The 18,956-nt window shown below is 43.6% G+C and overlaps 1 protein-coding gene across 2 annotated transcripts; it reads left to right on the forward strand.

The window, feature by feature from the left end:
- The first annotated feature begins 1 nt into the window (after position 1).
- dnm1l (dynamin 1-like) lies at positions 2–17,840 on the forward strand. Of its 2 annotated transcripts, XM_063197545.1 has the most exons (19): positions 2–229; positions 1,338–1,482; positions 3,765–3,811; positions 4,390–4,461; positions 4,660–4,746; positions 5,207–5,369; positions 5,911–6,031; positions 6,323–6,454; positions 6,941–7,147; positions 7,965–8,085; positions 8,668–8,823; positions 12,095–12,184; positions 12,319–12,411; positions 12,592–12,645; positions 13,660–13,731; positions 16,237–16,389; positions 16,771–16,880; positions 17,153–17,312; positions 17,709–17,840. In XM_063197545.1, the coding sequence occupies exons 1-19, from the start codon at positions 128–130 to the stop codon at positions 17,763–17,765; spliced, it is 2,142 nt and encodes a 713-aa protein (XP_063053615.1). In that variant the 5' UTR covers positions 2–127; the 3' UTR covers positions 17,766–17,840. The 2 variants fall into 2 exon arrangements, with proteins under 2 accessions (XP_063053615.1, XP_063053616.1); XM_063197546.1 differs by lacking the exon at positions 13,660–13,731.
- Positions 17,841–18,956: the final 1,116 nt, after the last annotated feature.

An 18,956-nucleotide genomic window follows, 5' to 3' on the forward strand; every position in this document is an offset into this window, starting at 1 on the left:
ACGCAGTGTTGTAGGCCGGGCTGATTAAATGGTGGCGCTGTGAGGGACATTGGATGACTTTGTGCCGTATATAGCAGAGTAGCTTCCTAGCTAGTCCATTCATTTATCGGCGTCCACTTCTGGAGACATGGAGGCCCTTATTCCAGTCATAAACAAGCTCCAAGATGTTTTCAATACGGTCGGAGCCGACATAATTCAGCTGCCACAAATAGCTGTGGTTGGGACGCAGGTAAGGACCAGCTAGCTAACGGTTGTATGTATTGTTTGACATTTGGTGGAGACGATAATACACCTTTGATTGCTGTTTGTGTAACGTTTACAGATTATTCTGACTCTCCAATGTATTATTGCGCATTCCAGCTGAACAGTCTTGTGAAGTAGTGACTGACAAGTGCGTCAGTTAGCAGCTATAGGCTCTATGTGAACTTGGTCTGCGTGACACTTGACATGACTCGCTAAGCGCAAACTAGCTGGTCATGGTCAGGAAGAATCTGCAGTGTTCTGACTTACTGACAAAAGTACACATTATTGTAAGGGGTTTTATGAAGTCACCATGAGGGGATTGCGTGCGTATATACGGCGATAGTTACAGACAGTGTAAAACTCAATTCTTTAGCATTGCTGATGTGAATTGTACACCAACTAGCCAACAGATAGCTAACCATAGCAAGTTGTGAACGATGCGACACTGTACCCCAGCATCTGAGTGTGCATGCGTAAAAGCACAGCTGTTCATATTGGATAACCACTTTCTGTGAAGGACAGGACACACTATAAAGTAGGGCAGTGTGGTATTGTGCCAAAGAATTTTGGGAAAACATTGTTTGCAATCTTATTCTTTCAGTACACACTCACGGAACTGAAGTATGGGTGTTTTGAATTGACAATGCATTACATGTCAAGTACACTGGTGCACAGGGTGATGGCATTCATTTTCAAGGGGAAAATAGTTGTTTGTCTTGAAGGCATCAGGCATATTGGTGCTATGAGGGGTTTAAAGGGACAGCTTGCTCTTGGCTATCCCATGCCAAGCTAAGAGGATGTACACCGTCTGTGTGGCCTAGTGCCATCCAAGCATCCCACTGTGACTGTCAGACATCATCATCATATCATACGGGCAAACGGGTAGTTGGTGTACACAGTATGTCAATACCTTACATGTTTTCAATAGTGCTCAAGTGACCTGGCAATACTAATTGAAACATACTGAATATGGGTGCAATGTGTAAGATTTACCTCTTCTTCTTGTCTCTGTAGAGCTAAACTCTACTCCGTGAAACTTTGGGTGTGATTGAAATGATAAATGTGTTGTGTGTGTGTGTACTTGTGTTTTACAGAGCAGTGGGAAAAGCTCGGTGTTGGAAAGCCTGGTTGGCAGAGACGTGCTACCGCGTGGCACTGGCGTCGTCACTCGCAGGCCCTTAATCCTACAGCTGGTCCATGTTGACCCAGAGGATCGGCGGAAGACTGGCGAGGAAAATGGTAGCACACTGCACAACATGCAGGACCCCATTCTCATGCCACTGCTTTGCTATGTTTTGAGTGGTCTCTAAGCGCCTTGGCAGAGGTGCCAGTTCCGGGTTCAGATGGTAAAAAAAAAAAACCCTGACACAAATTTGATCCAACCTGCTCTGAGTTAGCGGATCATAATGAGCACTTGACAGAGCAGTTACCTAGTGAGTCAAGTCAGGGCTTTTTACTCGCTGAACCCTGAATTGAGGCCTCTGCCGGTCAGCTGTGACCAAGGACAGAACAGTGCTTCTTCTGTCTGTGTGTATTTTGGGATGCACATTTCAAATTCACAGAACAACTGAAGTTCCTAAATGCTTTATAGCATCTGTGTAAATATTCAAACTGTTGCGTAATCACACATGTCATTTATTGATGGAGACGTCTTCCATCACTGTGTTGCTGTGTCCAAAAGTGGACAGTGTGGCACATCTTAGTCGCCCTGTTCATAAGGAATGTCTCTCAGGCCACATATATGTCTTAAGAGAGCGGCTCAGTTGAAGTGAGCCCAGGGAGGGTGGTGCAGATAAGACGATACCAGTGTGACCTGTCTTTTCACCCTTTGAGATGCCAGGATGACAAAGAGAGTTGCATACTGTACGCACATATGGCTCTGGCTACATGTGGTGTCATTTAGGGAACAGCCAGACCAAGAGCCTTGTGTATACTTCATTGTATGCAGGCAGTGTTTCCCGCATTTGCTAGTCAAGGCTGGTGGTGGGTTAGCGTATCAGAGATGCGTCTATCCTCATTGGAGAGGCTATGTTTGTACAGTTTCATATGAAATATTATCCGAACCCCCCCTCCCCCCAAATATAAATAGTTTATGCAATTTTTGTGAAGCAACTTTAGAAATGACTTCTGCTCTATACAATTTGTATCTTTTCAGGGGCCTAGTCTAAGTGGGAGATGTCTGTTGTCAATGTGGCCGCCCTAACTATAAAGTGCTGGGGGAAACCCTGACTTGGCTCTGGCTGTGCCTGGCTTAACCTTTCTTTCTTCTTGTCATCTCTCTCGAACTGCAGAATCCAAAGTGCGGAAAAATAGACGCATTTTCAAAGGTCTCCCTTTTTTTGTTCCCCCCTTCCCCTTATTTGGCTTGCGCTGAGCGGCTTTGGACTGACCTGAATTTATTTCCCCTCATCGTGCAACCATTACTTTTAGATCTACTCCCCTTTTTGTTTTTGTTTTTTAATACTTGGTAGTTGTAGTTGCCTAGCTTCACTAAGGTCAATAAGCAGACAAAACATTCTGAATTTTGATTCACTAATGCTGTGAAATCTCTAAACCCACAAGTCAGTGGAGAAACAGGACTGGAAATGTTTGGACTGAAATACTGTTGTGCTCATTGGCCCTCAGTACACAGGGAAAAAAAAGAACTCCTCTCCTGTTTATTTTAATCACAAACATCTAACTGCAGTCATGTGCTCTGTGCAACCCTGTAGCCCCAATGTAGTGAGTGAGGCCCATACAAAAGAAGAAATCCCAGTATCTAGAGTAGCTTTGTCTAGTAACACTTCATGATGATAGATATTTTAAAGCTTTATTAACACCAAATGAATAATATATGAACTTTTACAATAACAGTACATTATGCACTAATTTGATTAAAAAAAAAAACTTAACAAATGCTTGTGATGCGTGTACTAGACAGCCACAGCAGTCCTGTAAATTTGGCCTCCGAAGAGCAAAAGAGATGACACCAAAGGATGTAGAAGTGTCCTGTGCGCAAACTCATCCAGAGCAGTATTCTCGCTCCGCTGTTTAACCGTTAGCAGGTTTTCTTGTGTGTACACACAATGTGTGTATAATTAATAACCGTATTAACATTGTTTTCCTTAATCATTTACCAATATTTTTTGTAAATGTTTTGAAATAGTTTATCATGTATTGATTGTCAATAAATTACTTACTAAGTGCTACTAAAGCTGTAAAATATGTGCTATTATGAAGTGTTACTGGTTTTTTTTTCCCTTTTATGATGCACCGCGCTTTGGCCTGTCAGTCACAGACGCTGTATGATAGTAATCCCTTTGTCACACTGTTCGTCTGTTCAGCAATGAACTTGTAAACAGGATTGCTCTCCCTTTAGGGAAACACAATAAACAACAACAAACAAGTTGAACAAATCAGCAGTTTTTTCCCCAAGAGACCGTAGCTTTGATGACGGTGATGTTGGTGTTGCGGACCTCCCGTCCGTGATATTGTAGAATATTTGTACAGACAGCCACTCATGTGTTTTTTTCTTCCAAAAGGTATTGATGGCGACGAGTGGGGCAAATTCTTACACACCAAAAATAAGGTACAATTTTAGGCCACCAACATTTTTCATTTACCTTAAACAGTATAATGCATTGTTTTGTGAACAGCAATGTTACACTGACTAATTAGGCCTGTGAATGGGATTATTATTTTAACCCGAGTAACCTCTTTAAGTGTCTCTTTGAGGCCTTGTCTTCAAAGACACCACTAAACGTGTCTGTGAGAACAGGCAGCAGCTAATCTACTAGTGGGCGATCTTTGTGGAGCACAGAGCACCAAGGTGCCGTGTGCAAACGCTCTGAGGCTGCACTGCAGCCAACCTCATGCTTCAATACACAATGTGACCTATATATAGCACTGATACAGAGTTATAATATAAACTTTGCTCTACTGCACATGAGGATTGAGAAATGAAAGTAAGAAGAGAAAATGGAACATTTGTTGTTATTATAAACAGCACAGTAATATTTTAAGTCTCACTTGAAAGTCTCAGTGTATGCAATAAAGAATAAAAGGACACGTATGCAAACTCAGTAATAGGATTTTATGGATATAGCATCATCTACAAAGAAACACCATGTTACTGTAATAAAACTTGTCTGTGTCACTGTCTTCTAGATTTACACAGAATTCGATGAAATCAGGCAAGAAATCGAAAATGAAACGGAAAGAATTTCTGGCACTAATAAGGTATGACCTTTCTCCTCCTGTCAATCTTATCAACTAGATCTACTGGCCTGTCTTGTCACACAGCTAGTAACCACAATGCATTGCTCCAATAGTTGTTTTAGTTAAAGGCCTACTCTAAATCAATTCACCTGGTCACATTTAAACAATGTTTTTTTTTGTTGGACGGTTAAGTTAATCTGCTGTCTTCTTGTTCTGTAGGGTATCAGTGATGAACCTATCCACTTGAAGGTCTTCTCCCCTCATGTTGTGAACCTGACGCTTGTAGATTTGCCTGGCATCACAAAGGTAATCCAACACCATATGGTTACAACAGTGCCGAATCACAATGTCATTTTTGCATCATACGCGGTTGTCCTATGTGTTTGTATTGTCTGAACAACAAACTGTGCATTACGTGTACATTAGGATCAACAAAGTACCCTCAAATTTTGCGAGGGTGTCCACTTCAGATTGGAACCAGCGCACTGGCTTCTGTATGTGGTTCACACAGCAGTTGTGTGTGTTTGTACCAGAGATTCTTTAAGTATATAGAGATATGCTAACATAATAGGTTTCTATGGGCACCTAACGTGACCAGGTTCCGGTCTGCCTAAAGGAGCGTGTCATAATGCTCCTAGAATGAATAGAACAGTCCTTAGGTCTGCCTAGGTCTGCCTAAAGGGGGATTTCCCTTGCGACAATAGAACCCGGAAACAATGGGCCAATGGAACCTCTCTCTTATCTACTCTCTCTGTTTGTAATGTAGGTGCCTGTAGGAGACCAGCCCAAAGACATTGAGCTCCAGATCCGGGAGCTGATCCTCAAGTACATCAGCAACCCCAACAGCATCATTCTGGCCGTGACGGCAGCCAACACAGACATGGCCACCTCCGAGGCCCTCAAAGTGGCCAGGGAGGTGGACCCTGATGGTGAGTTCTCTCTTCTCTTGTCCTATCTTCTCAGTGGTGGTCATTTTCAGGAAATATTTGCTGAATATGCTCATGAGAGTAGAGTAGCAGAGGACCCCTAAATCGAGTCTATTCATGACCACTATTTGGATCTGCTCCACTCCTTCCGATGGAGTTTCAACCACATTGGTGAATTTAGATGTGTCCTAGCATCTCTATAAGAGGGTATGTCCGTCCGTCCGTCCGTCCGTCGGTTTGTCTGTCTCCATCTGAAATACACTCTTTAATTGTAATTCCCTCCTGTGTCCACAAGGCGGCATAGTTTGACAGACTCATCTTTCTACACCTGTCGGACTTGTTTTTTTTGTCTTCCTTTTTTTTCGTGTGTGTGTGTGTGTGTCTGTGTGTCTGTGTGTCTGTGTGTCTGTGTGTCTGTCTGTCTGTCTGTCTGTCTGTCTGTCTGTCTGTCTGTCTGTCTGTCTGTCTGTCTGTCTGTCTGTCTGTCTGTCTGTCTGTCTGTCTGTCTGTCTGTCTGTCTGTCTGTCTGTCTGTCCGTCGACAGGCCGGAGGACGTTAGCCGTAGTGACCAAGCTGGACCTGATGGACGCTGGCACAGATGCCATGGACGTGCTGATGGGGCGTGTGATCCCGGTCAAGCTGGGGCTAATCGGAGTAGTCAACAGGTGAGGCACGCACCTGGAAAGCAACCTGCCAAGCACCTTCAAGCTCCCCAAATCTCCATGTGTCCTTGGCTACTGCCTTGTTTTTGTAAATGGCGTGTCAATATCTGCATGTAGTTGTATTCCTAAGAGAGAATGCGATTCTTGAAGAATTGTAAAAAACATACCATCTTGAAAATTATCTGATTTCTTGTAGATTGAGAATGTTAGTTACTGATTTTTGGTGTTTTGATTTTTTCCTCTGGCACATGTTGCCTTTTTTTGGTCACTGACACCTTGTCATTTTTCTTTCAGGAGCCAACTTGATATCAACAATAAGAAATCAGTCGCTGATGCTATCCGTGATGAGCATGCCTTCCTGCAGAAGAAATACCCTTCCCTCGCTAACAGAAACGGCACCAAATATCTGGCCAGGACATTAAATAGGTACCTACGTCCTCACACCGTTTTACATCAATCTTCTATTCACAGTACTATACTCAAACACAGTTGACACTTCAACTTATAATATGTCCTATGAAATAGCATTATAATGCCTTTGGAGTCCAGTCATGGCTATGCAAATGAGCCTGGGTACTAAACAAGCTGTATGAATGCATTAAGCCTTCATGAATCGTCTTGTAAATAAAAGTCTCATAGGAAAACATGTCAATGCTACACAACAACACCAAAAAAGGTTGGGGCACAGTGGACTAAGTTGCCATACAATTAATCCTGGGACACTGGTTTGAGTTCGGCCTGAAGTCCTTTCCCGATCCTTCCCCATTTCTCCCTCCCACTAATTTCCAGTCCCTTGCTCACACGGTCCTATCATAGTAAAGGCATAAAAGCCCCCCAAAATATATTGTTAAAGAAAAAAACAAAAGATTAATTGGTGGACACCAATAATTAATCCCTGTATCTGTGTGTCAGGTTATTGATGCATCACATTCGCGACTGCCTGCCGGAGCTGAAGACCCGGATCAACGTGCTGGCGGCACAGTACCAGTCCCTTCTGAGCAGCTACGGGGAGCCCGTGGAGGACAAGAGTGCCACACTGCTCCAGCTCATCACCAAGTTCGCCACCGAGTACTGCAACACCATCGAGGGCACGGCCAAATACATAGAGACCGCTGAACTGTGAGTTTTGCCTTTTTTGCTTTGATTTGATTGCTGCGATTAAAAACCTTGCAGGATGGAAAAACATGGCACTTGTGGGTAATTTCACGTGAAATCAGACACTTTGGGACCCGACCGACACAGATTTCAATCATACTTGCTGTGCCTGTTTAGTAGCAAGGTAGCACCCCAGAACTGCATTTGTGTGAACCTGACACATATCAGTCATCATATATCAGTCCATGTAAGTCACAAAAAGGTGTCTGTGGTGTTATTTGAAAGCTCTTTTCTGGCTCTACAAAGTACACAAACAGCATGGAATACAACAACCTTCAAAATGTGAATTTGATTGTATGATTGAAATCTGTGTCGGTCGGGTCCCAAAGTGTCTGCTTTCACGTGAAATGACCCTAGTGATTGATTTCCAACAAAATAACATGTCGGCCTTGCACTTGGAAATCCTTTGCGCTTGTTCCAACCCCCAAAAGAGCACTGTAAAGAAAGGGCAACAATAGATGGCTCTAAACTCTAAGGGCAAAAAGGACTTCAAGAGCGTGGACCACATATCCTGCACAATGCTATCACATACAGAAGTGACTAGTGACCTCTGGTTATTAGCTTTTGCATTCCTTTGTTGTTGCCGTCAGTTTCCATTTCGACGTTCACCTCCAATGGGAAGGCACAGTGTCTCAGGAAAAACAACACTTTGCTATAATAATTATTTCAGTGCTACACAGCACATGACTAAGAAAACACAACAGACTGACTACACTACACTATTGACCCAACTGACTTCTATAGGCTTTAATGTATTTGGCTGGATTATTGTTGCTTGCAGTTGCGGGGGTGCAAGAATCTGCTACATTTTCCACGAGACCTTTGGGAGGACGCTGGAGTCTGTGGACCCCCTTGGTGGGCTCACCACCATCGATGTGCTGACAGCAATCCGGAATGCCACGGTAGGGAAATGAATGGGGTTTTATTTCTGGTGCGTTAGAATGTCCATACCACCAAAGCACCAAAACCTGGCATGGAATTCTTCGGGGTATATTGAAGAGTGAAGTGTGGGTCACCAGATCAACAAACAAGAACAGCTGACAGCAAAGCATCAAGGATATCTGGGCTCCCATAACTCCCATGCAATGCTTTTGCCATTGACTTCAATGTTAACCGCATAGTGGCAGTGATTTAAGACAGAGAGTCCTAACCAAGTATTGAACGAAAACTGATTTTTATTATAATATTCTAATAATGTGAATTCACCAATTCATGTTTTTTTGGAAGGCCAAAATGTGTAAAAGTAAACAAATGAATGATTGGAATAGTTCAAAATGTGGGCAATGAAGCTATACTCCATGACAGTTTAACATTATTGATGGACTTATAGAAATAAATAAACTTTTTCATGATATTCTAATAAAGTGGCCTGGAGCTGTATATATCTCTTGCCTAATGGCCAATAGACCGAACAAACAAACATTTTGCGCAAAATGGCCAGCTGCCTGATTCTGGTGTGTGTGTATGTATGTATGTGTGTACAGGGCCCACGTCCTGCGCTCTTTGTGCCAGAGGTGTCGTTTGAGCTGCTGGTGAAAAGGCAGGTGAAGCGTCTTGAGGAGCCCAGCCTGCGCTGCGTAGAGCTCGTCCACGAGGAGATGCAGAGGATCATCCAGCACTGCAGCAACTACAGCACACAGGTACTGTACAACACACACAGAGACACACACACACACAGACACACACACACAGACACACACACAGACACACACACAGACACACACACAGACACACACACACACACACACACAGACACACACACACACACAGACAGACACACACACACACAGACAGACACACAGACAGACACACAGACAGACACACAGACAGACACAGAGACACACGGAGACGCACACAGACGCACGCAGACACACGCAGACACACGCAGACACACGCAGACAGACACGCAGACAGACACGCAGACACACAGGCAGACACACAGGCAGACACACAGGCAGACACACAGGCAGACACACAGGCAGACACACACAAATCTGAGAACCTCCTAGGAACAACGGCAACATTTGTGTTATAAAGCAACTACAGCACACGTGTTCAACACACACACACACACACACACACACACTAATCTATCTGACAGGCTGCAGGGAACAGCTGCAACGTTTTGATGTACTTTTTTTCCCTTTTTGTTGACCAAGATGAGATTGGAATTATGACATCACAATCATGAGCTGTGGAATAATTTTCCAGTGGAACCTAAAGCGTCTATGACATGGACAGTTTACTCTTCTCCAGTTGTAGGACATACTAGCACTACTTTTCACCCAACAGGCCTACTGCCTTCTACTCTGCCCCCATCTTTTGGTGAGGCGCTTAGCTGAGCGGTATGGACTACCGCAAACAATATGAGCGGATACTTGAACAGAACCGGAGGATGCAGCAGAGAGTTTGCGAGATGACAAATCAGTTCTCCACGTTTCTGGATAATGCATTTGTCCCAGAGTTGCGCCCAGCAACGGAGAATGGTTTTGGCCAGGGTGACATTGGCTCCCGGCATCGGGACCACAGCAGCATGCACAGCAGCATTCAGCATATGCGGCCACGTTGTGAGCGGACCCTCCCACCCCTTTCCAGGAGATGTCATCAGCAGCAGCCGTATGGCCTGCCTCTACCCCCTCAGCTCTCTCCCAGGCCGCTGGACACACTATCAACACTGCTGAGGCGACGGAGCGATTTGGTCCGACGAAACAGTCAGTTAGTGCAAGACATGCGCTCGCAGTGTAGAACCCTGCACCTTCTGAATCCCGTCGGTGAGAGTGCTAACAGCTCCGAGATTGATACCTGTGTTTCTCAGATGCAGGAGCTTTCCTTGGCAGCACCAGAAAGTGCCAAGCGAAAAAGACGCACCAATGTCTGCAAACAAAGTGGTATTTCAGCAAGGGATGCCTTTCCAACGAGTGATTCCATTGCAGGTCTTGGACAACCACTGTAAGAGTGCTTCAATGAACTAAGAAGGATCTAATTGCTGGCGATAGTCAGGCTGTCATGAATGCATCCAACATACACATTTTTTTATTAATTATTGAAGAAAGTTCCAAGTGAATAAAATACAAATGTGACTAATATAAATTGTCTTTGCCCAGTTAATGAAATGTTATGTCATATGAATTATTAGTCCCACTGATCATTAATAGTCGATGCAGTGCCATTTATGAACCAATTGACAACAGGCTCTTTGATTTATTGTTAACTGGGTTCGCACATGTCATCCTTGAGATTTTGTCCCATTTCTCCATTGCAAATTGTTAAGCTGGTCCAAAGCCGGGCAGTCATGGGTGAGCGGTTAGGGCGTCAGACTTACATCCCAGAGGTTGCCGGTTCGACTCCCGAACCGCCAGGTTGGTGGGGGGAGTAATCAACCAGTGCTCTCCCCCATCCTCCTCCATGACTGAGGTACCCTGAGCATGGTACCGTCCCACCGCACTGCTCCCCATGGGGCGCCACTGAGGGCTGCCCCCTTGCACGGGTGAGGCATAAATGCAATTTCGTTGTGTGCAGTGTGCAGTGTTCACTTGTGTGCTGTGGCGTGCTGTGTCACAATGACAATGGGAGTTGGAGTTTCCCAATGGGCTTTCACTTCACTTTCACAATTGCATGGATGTTGAGCACGGACATTCATTTTCGGCAACCCTCTAAGATTATGTAAAGGATTGAGGTCTGAACCACTCCGTGTTTATGGTTTTGGTATCCTTGAAGAAAGAACATTTGGACTAATGTCGATGTAAGTTTTGGGTTATTATCTATTGGAAGACCCAGAGAAGACCTTAGCTTAATATGAGCATATTTCTGCATGGTTTCCTTCAATATATATCGTTACGATCAGGGTGCAATTTGTCGGAAAACCAGAAGGGGGGATATGTTTCAGATTGTAAGCAATATCAATGGAATTACATTGAACTATGATAAAATCATGTCGAAAAAGTGGCGATATCAAGAGCAGAAGGGGGGACAATCCCCCCCATCCCCCCCTACAAATCGCACGCAGGTTACGATTCATAGTCCTCTTTTTTTATTGGTGCCGTACACCCAAACAAGGTTTCCTGTGACTGAAGCTGCCACAGAGGGATACCTCCATTACCATGTTTAATTTTGAAAACCGTGTTATAAAGGTTTAAGGCCAATCCCTTTCTTCGCCTAACAGAAGCAGTATTCATGCATCCAAGCAGGTGCAATTGAATCTCATCAGATCAAAGCAGAGAGTTTCAAAACTCATTTTTGACTTTCAAATGTTCACAGGCTAGCCTCAATTGGACTCTCTTGGCATCTTTAATAAGGTGGCTCTACTGGGAAGCCCAATATGATGGCAAGCCCAACAGCTGCTTTTCTTGAAAAACTCCGATGATGCTAGGTCGGTAACAATCATCTAGACAGGTTTATAGGGATTCTTAGGTCAGATGAGATTAAGTGCAGTTACACATGGTGGTGGGCGCATTAAGTTGTTTGGCTGTTTCACAGCCTCAGACACAGGGAGCCTGGGTCTGGATCTGGATTTCTGGGTCTTCCAACAACATAATAACCCAAAGCAACATCTAAATTATTTCAGGGGATTTTCAAAGATGCTGAAAACATGATACTGGAATGGTCTACTCAGAGTCCAGTCCTAAATCCTATTGAGAGCCTTTGACAAATGTCCATGCAATTTGGATCAGCAAGAATAACTTGCAATGGAGAAATGGGCCAAAATCCCTAGGTAGACGTGTGCCAACCTAGCTAACAACTAATCAAGGAGCCTGTTGCCAATTAAATTGTGCTGTATTGACCATTGATGGTAATGTGGCTAATAATTTTGTCCTCGTCATTTTGCCCTTTTTTACCTGCTTTCCTGTTGAACCTGTTGAACCAATTTTCATTAAATTACAAGTATGTATGTCTTCTTTCTCCCCAATATAGGAATTATTAAGGTTCCCAAAACTTCACGATGCCATTGTGGAAGTGGTGACTTCTCTTCTCAGGAAAAGGTTACCGGTCACCAATGACATGGTGAGTTTGTGTCTTCAATCCACTGGAACAGGATGTTGCATAACCAATGTCCTGTCATTTTCATTGCATTGTTGTTTGTAAAGGAGACTAGCCACCAGTAATTACTGATGTGTGCCCATCTGCCTGTTCAATAGGTTCACAACTTGGTGGCCATTGAGTTGGCGTACATCAACACTAAGCACCCAGATTTTGCTGATGCTTGTGGCCTGATGAACAATAACATTGAGGTGAGTTTGAGATTGTGGACCATGCCAATAATGCTGTTGTGTGTGTGTGTGTGTGTGTGTGTGTGTGTGTGTGTGTGTGTGTGTGTGTGTGTGTGTGTGTGTGTGTGTGTGTTATTCGAGTTGAATGTAAACTGACGTGTTTGTGTGTGTATTGACACACCTTCCAAACGTGTGCTGCAGGAACAAAGACGTAACCGCATGCGAGAGCTGCCTTCAGCTGTTCCGCGGGACAAGGTACCAACCCACCACCTACACCTTTTTGTCTTCCCTTTTAGTTTTTTTTTGGTGTGTTCACTGTTTCACTTTCACTTCTTTGTTTTGAGACGTCAATAGATGACACACTCTATGACATATGGACTTGGTTTCAGAATGAGACAAGATGCATGGCTGTTTCTATCTCTCGTCTTGGGACGATTGTGTCGCTATTCTGTAAGTCGGCGTATTGTCACTATCGCGTAGCAAGGGCGCAGCCATGTTGAAATGGTGGAATTGTTTACGTCAGCGCCTATTAGAGCAAAGTGTTTCATTTAGCGTCATGTCAATAAGCGGCTAGTAAACTCTTCCCCAAACTTCCTGTGGTCATCTGTAGTGTTGCTCTCTCCCACCATGTGAAATAGCAAATATGACAAGCCAGTGTTGTGGCCGTAGTCTACGTTAATCATTTTGGTTTACATTAGCACCAGTGGTGACATAAACAACACATACAGTGATTTTGTTGGGGTACATTTAGTAAGTGAAGATTTTCTTGCACACCTCCTTGGTCAGGTGCGTAGGAGTGGAACCCCAAAGTCACCAACGTTAGATCAAAGAAAGCTCCCGCACACTGTTCACATTTGCATGGTTTAATGCAACGTTTCGGTCTACTGACCTTCTTCAAGCAATTCAAACCTGCTGGGGTACATTTAAATTTTAATAGCAATCAAGTCCAATTTCCCCCCACCATGTCCCGGCAATTTATGTTCTTTTTCATTCATTGCCACTTAACACATTTTACATTTCAAAATTGAAATAAGAACATCCACTTGTGAAATTCATTGAGAATTCCGCTGTATTTCCCCCCAAATGAATATGGCGCCCGCCTGATTATTGGTGATAACGTGAGAAATGCTCGGATGTCCGACTAAGAGAATAGTTTCTTTTGACCCACTCTTTTCAGTGTTGTGCTGTCTCTTCGCCGTCTTCTCCTTTTATCTGTTTTCTCTTCATCTCTTTTCTTCTCTTTTCTCTTCTCCCACGTTTCTCGTCCAGTCCCTTAAGGGTCCAGGTGGCCAGTCCCCCACTGAGCAGTTGGCTTCTGCTGAGGGCGAGGGTCTGATGAAGGTGTGTGTGTGTGGGGCCTGTAGTTGATATAAACCAGACAAGCACCTGCAATGCAAGCATGTCTTTTGGTGCATTCCCCAGGGTTGGGAGATGGGATGTTTCTGACCTCCTACTTGCTGAAATGCATTGGAAATTCTGTTGAAGCAGAATGTTCAGGTCGCGAGTTGGGGCAAAAGCGAAGGAAACAGACTTCGTGCCATTGACAATCGTGATGTCATCACAGCAATGGCAGCGCACAGTGTTAGGAATAGTTTATGTTGCACATTACTTTATCACCATTCTATGGACAAATAGAGTTGATTTGGACAGGTTAAAAGTTGCAAAACCGCCCATGCATGAACCTTTCTAAGGTGTAGTTATTGGCATTGCCTCTTACAAAGATGAAATGCTGCTACATGAAAAAAACGCATGGTGTTGTTTACACCTCATTGTTTACATTGCTGACATCTTTGAGAAGTGAATATGTATTTTTGTCCCTTCATGTTTGTAGTTTGGTTAGCTTGCTGGTTGGAACGCTTTCAAGTGGGAGGTAGCTGACTCCTTGTTGCCTATTAGGAAGGTACTACCTCTCTGGGGAATGCACCATTAATGGCCCCACGTTTGCAGTATTTAGCCCAACTACCACTTTGGGTGCCATTAACTGCAGTGCTTACATTTCACATTTTTACTAGTTTATTTTTCCCTGTCAACATCTGAGGACCTTCTAGTACTAAATAGTAATTGGCATCGTTGTGTGCTGCAGACAGTATCTCAGTAGTGTCCTTGGCATGGTTTAACAAAGAGTGAGTGGGCAAACCATAAATACTCACATAGTCATTCACTACATAATGCACCATGTAGAGAGTCAGTCAGTGCAGCTGCACTGCTGCACTACACTGGCTACGTTTACATGGGACATTTAATTCCGAATTGACTCACTTTACTTCTAAATAAAGCTCAATTCCGCTTTGAAACCGTCACAATTCGGAATTAAATGAAAGATCAAAGGGTACTATTTAATTCTGAATTATTAATTTGGAATTAAAAACGTTATGTAAATGTAGCCATTGTGAACCATATAATGAATGAGTGGAAACACTTCAGTCTGAGACATTGTAGCTTTTGAACTGTTGTTTTTTTTGCGGTTGTCATGGAGCGCATGTTTATTCTTTTGTGTGTAGGTGTTGGCGTCACCCCAAAGCTTTTGTTTGGTGAACTTGTTGAACTTGTTGCCCTGCCTGCATTGTTCACATCCACCCTGCATGCAAATTCACAACAGAACAGAGTCACAACCTTTAACCCCTAGTTATTGTAGTTCTTCTGAATTGTGATACTATTTTTATTATGAATTTCAACTATCTGCAATCCCAAAGGGTTCTCCTTCCTCCACCCTTGCATGGTTAACCTGTCAGGAATGTCTTCATTGCCACCTTTTGAACCTCTGATACAGGAGTGTGTTTGTGTGTGGTCTGAATTATGTGGTTATAATGCTTGGTGCATGCATGATGCTCATCTATCTAATCTTGTGGCGCCACTGTGGACATCTGAAAAGGCTCTTCAATTATATGTTAGCTGCAGAACCATGTGTTGGTTACGATTCCAGCGATTTTTAAAGTATTATCTGTTGTGCTTATTTGTCTTCTTCTGGACTTAGAAAAATAGTTTGACAACAAGTTGGACAGTTTAAAAAGTCTCTATAGTTGAACTATTGGTCTCATAATAGCGATGACTAGATGGGGAATCAGTGATCGACCGAGAAAAGTTGCCCGCTGTGTGTATGGATAAAAAAAAAAAAAAAAAATCCAAGTATTTTTTGGGGCCTTCCGGACTTTATTATTACAGGACAGTGGAGAACAGACAGGAAATGATTGGGAGAGAGAGATGGGGGAGGGCCGGAAAATGACCCCGGTCGGACTCGAAGCGGGATCCCCATGGGCATGCAAGCCCAAATGTGGGGGGCTTAGTTAGCGCTGCGCCACAGGCTCCCCGGATTTGGGTCATTTCACGTGAAATCAGACACTTTGGGATTACCCATTTCTTTTTCTATGTGTCTGTAAGTAGACGTGTGTCAGTTGAAATCACCATTGTTTCATATCTGGCTGAAACAAAGATACGATACCTTTTATGAGGGCGCCGTGGCTCAGTAGGCAAAGGCGCCGTACTGTGTACCCATCATCTGGGTTTGATTCTGACCTGAGGTCATTTGCCGATCCTTCCCCATCTCTCACCACCAGTACTTTCCTTCCACGCTCTCGTACGCTCTCGTCCAATAAAGGCCCAAAGCATAAAAGCGTCTTTTAAAGTGTCCTCTATGTTGCAAGTTGTATTAGCTGACTTGCCACATAATGCATTAAATGCAGTAACTAAATAATGGACAGGGGAATGGTTTGGATTTGTCCTTACTCTCTCTAAACCCTGTTTTTTTCCCTAACCATGCATGTTTGTGAATTTTCTACACTCAAGGCACCGAGTGTCCTGTTTGTTATAGCTGAGCATCACGTCTGACACGTTGTGTTTGTTTCGCAGGCGGGCATGGGAGCCCAGGGAGAGGATGGAGGCACGGGGAACTGGAGGGGAATGCTAAAGAAGGAGGACGGCCTTCAGGACGACAGAGCCAAACTACAGGCCTCACAGCCTGCCAGCCCCCAGAAAGGCCACGCAGTCAACCTCTTAGACGTGGTGGGTTGGATGAGCCTGTTAAAACCATTGTGTACTCATGTCAAATGTGTGCCAAGTCCAAAAAAGGAAGGAATTGCTAATTGCTAGAAATTAGTTCAACTGAATGCTCATCAAAGTTGCACATCCTGCTCCCCTGAGCATGGGAATTGGAACATCTTGATATAATATTGGCCAGATGCATGTTGCCATGTGGGTAATAGTATTGTTTAGGATCTTTTTAAAGTTGAAAAGAACAACAGGAGTTGAAGGACCTTTACTGACATTTGCAGAGAATTTGTTCAGTGAGGTTTTTTTAAACAACCTTCAGTAAACTTGAGGCGAGTGGATTCTCAGCAGGATTCATCTGGGAATAAAAGTTTTCTCTTGTGGCTCTGCTTGCAGCCTGTTCCGGTTGCTAGGAAGCTGTCGGCACGGGAACAGAGAGACTGTGAGGTCATCGAGAGGCTCATCAAGTCCTACTTCCTCATCGTCCGTAAAAACATACAGGACAGGTACAGCCTTCTGCTTTTGGGTGTGTTTATGTTGCATTTGTGAGCCTTTTTTTTTTTTAAACCATCAGCTTGTTTTTTTAATTTTGTTTTTTAAATCAATTTCTTCAATTTAATTTTGTTTTAAGTGTGGTCTGGAAACTAGGATAAGTGTATGCAGCCTATGAATTTTCATCTCAGCCTTTGCGTAGAACCAAGTACATTTACATGAAATCTACATTTTGTGACTTTTGGGTCTCTCTCCCTGACTGTCCTCCTCCACTTCCGTGTTGCAGTGTGCCAAAAGCCGTGATGCACTTCCTGGTCAACCACGTCAAGGACAGCCTGCAGAGCGAGCTGGTTGGCCAGCTCTACAAGTCCGGCCTCCTGGACGACCTGCTGACGGAGTCAGAGGACATGGCCCAGCGCCGCAACGAAGCTGCTGACATGCTCAAGGTCAATTCATATTGCTGATAATCAATGAATTACACTTATTAGACTTTTTGTTTTCGGAAAAAAAAGAAGAGCCCACACACTATGCAAAATGACATTTCTGAGACTGGCATTCGTTCACTAGACCTTCATCAGACACAGCGTTTCTGGATTCTTTTCTTAAATTTGAGGGTTTATACTAAATCCTGCACCTTACACAGATGAGCCTTTGTACTTATTGCTCTGTGTTTCTGTCTCGTACTTTCATTGTACACCTTTATGGGATTGCAGATTAGTGTTGTGCAGTTGTTCAGTGCATTTGTTTCTTTCTTTTTCCTGTGTGTGGTGTACTATGAACGTGACAACAGTCAATGCATTACAACAGCATAAAACCAAATTATGTTTTGCTTGTTTCCACAGGCCTTGCAGAAAGCCAGCCAGGTGATTGCGGAGATTAGAGAGACCCACCTGTGGTGAGGAGCTCCATCCTCCTCCCCAGCCCTCACCGGATCCTCTTGCTGCGTGCCCCCAGACCCCACCCCACCCCACCCCACCCCCGCCACACACACACACACACACACACACACACACACACACACACACACACACACACACACACACACACACACACACACACACACACACACACACACTTATCAAAGCCCTGCACCAGGCCGGGCACCATCCTCCCCTGCCCCTCCCCTCCCCTCTCGATTGGAGCCCCGGCGTGGCCAACTTGAAAATGCACTGGTGTCAATTTGTGTGTACGGAATATAGTTTTATTATTATGTAACTTATGGACTCGTTGGACTACAGAAAGGGCATCAATCGCATATCACAATTTTCTCACGTTCACACACACACACACACACAGTGGTTTCTCTCGCTCTGTATCTCTCTCTCTCTCTCTCTCCATTATACATTATGTATGATGTAAAAGTAACCATGACAGGCTTAATATTATTGAGAATAGGCCTACAGTTCACGTGAATGCGGGATCCCTGATGTAGCTGATATTAAAGACAGAATATGAAAACATGTACAATCCTCACATTTATGTTTGTGGTTTTTATTCCATATTACTTACAGGGGTTACAATAAACCCCCAAAGAGCCAAAAGAAAAAAAGGAGAGAAAAAAACAGGCTTGGAGTATCTAGATACTAGTGCAATTATTGTAAAACCTAGGAGGTGGTACGCCGAAATTATAGAGAGGTAATGCAGACCATTTTATGCAATAGCACTTGGCTTGACATTCAGCAATTACTCTTCTGATATATCAAAATCACATAACAGTTGGTCATGTTTTCCTTGCGACTATGGATTCATTCAAACATTCATATTATCCTTGCAGAGGCTTGTGTTTTTTTCTGTTTGAAACCAGAGTTTTGCTTAGAAACAAAGAAAGTGTGAAGGTTTACGTACATTTGCTACTACCATTTGTTTTTGTTTTTGTTAGAACGTGTGCACTTAATGTCAGGTGGTGTGTCGATGTTTTCTTCATGCTAACCATTGTTTTCTTTTTTTTTATTATTATTATTTGGTATTTTTTTCCCCATGATGTGATGCAATCATCATTTTATTATACTTACCAAGAGCAATGTATAAAGCTGTGTTTTATTTTGTTGAGGTTGGGTGATGGTTGAGAAAAAAAACAGCACCAAAAATAT

The sequence above is a fragment of the Engraulis encrasicolus genome, chromosome 4 (genome assembly GCF_034702125.1).
Source record: "Engraulis encrasicolus isolate BLACKSEA-1 chromosome 4, IST_EnEncr_1.0, whole genome shotgun sequence".
NCBI classification, from domain to species: Eukaryota; Metazoa; Chordata; class Actinopteri; order Clupeiformes; family Engraulidae; genus Engraulis; species Engraulis encrasicolus.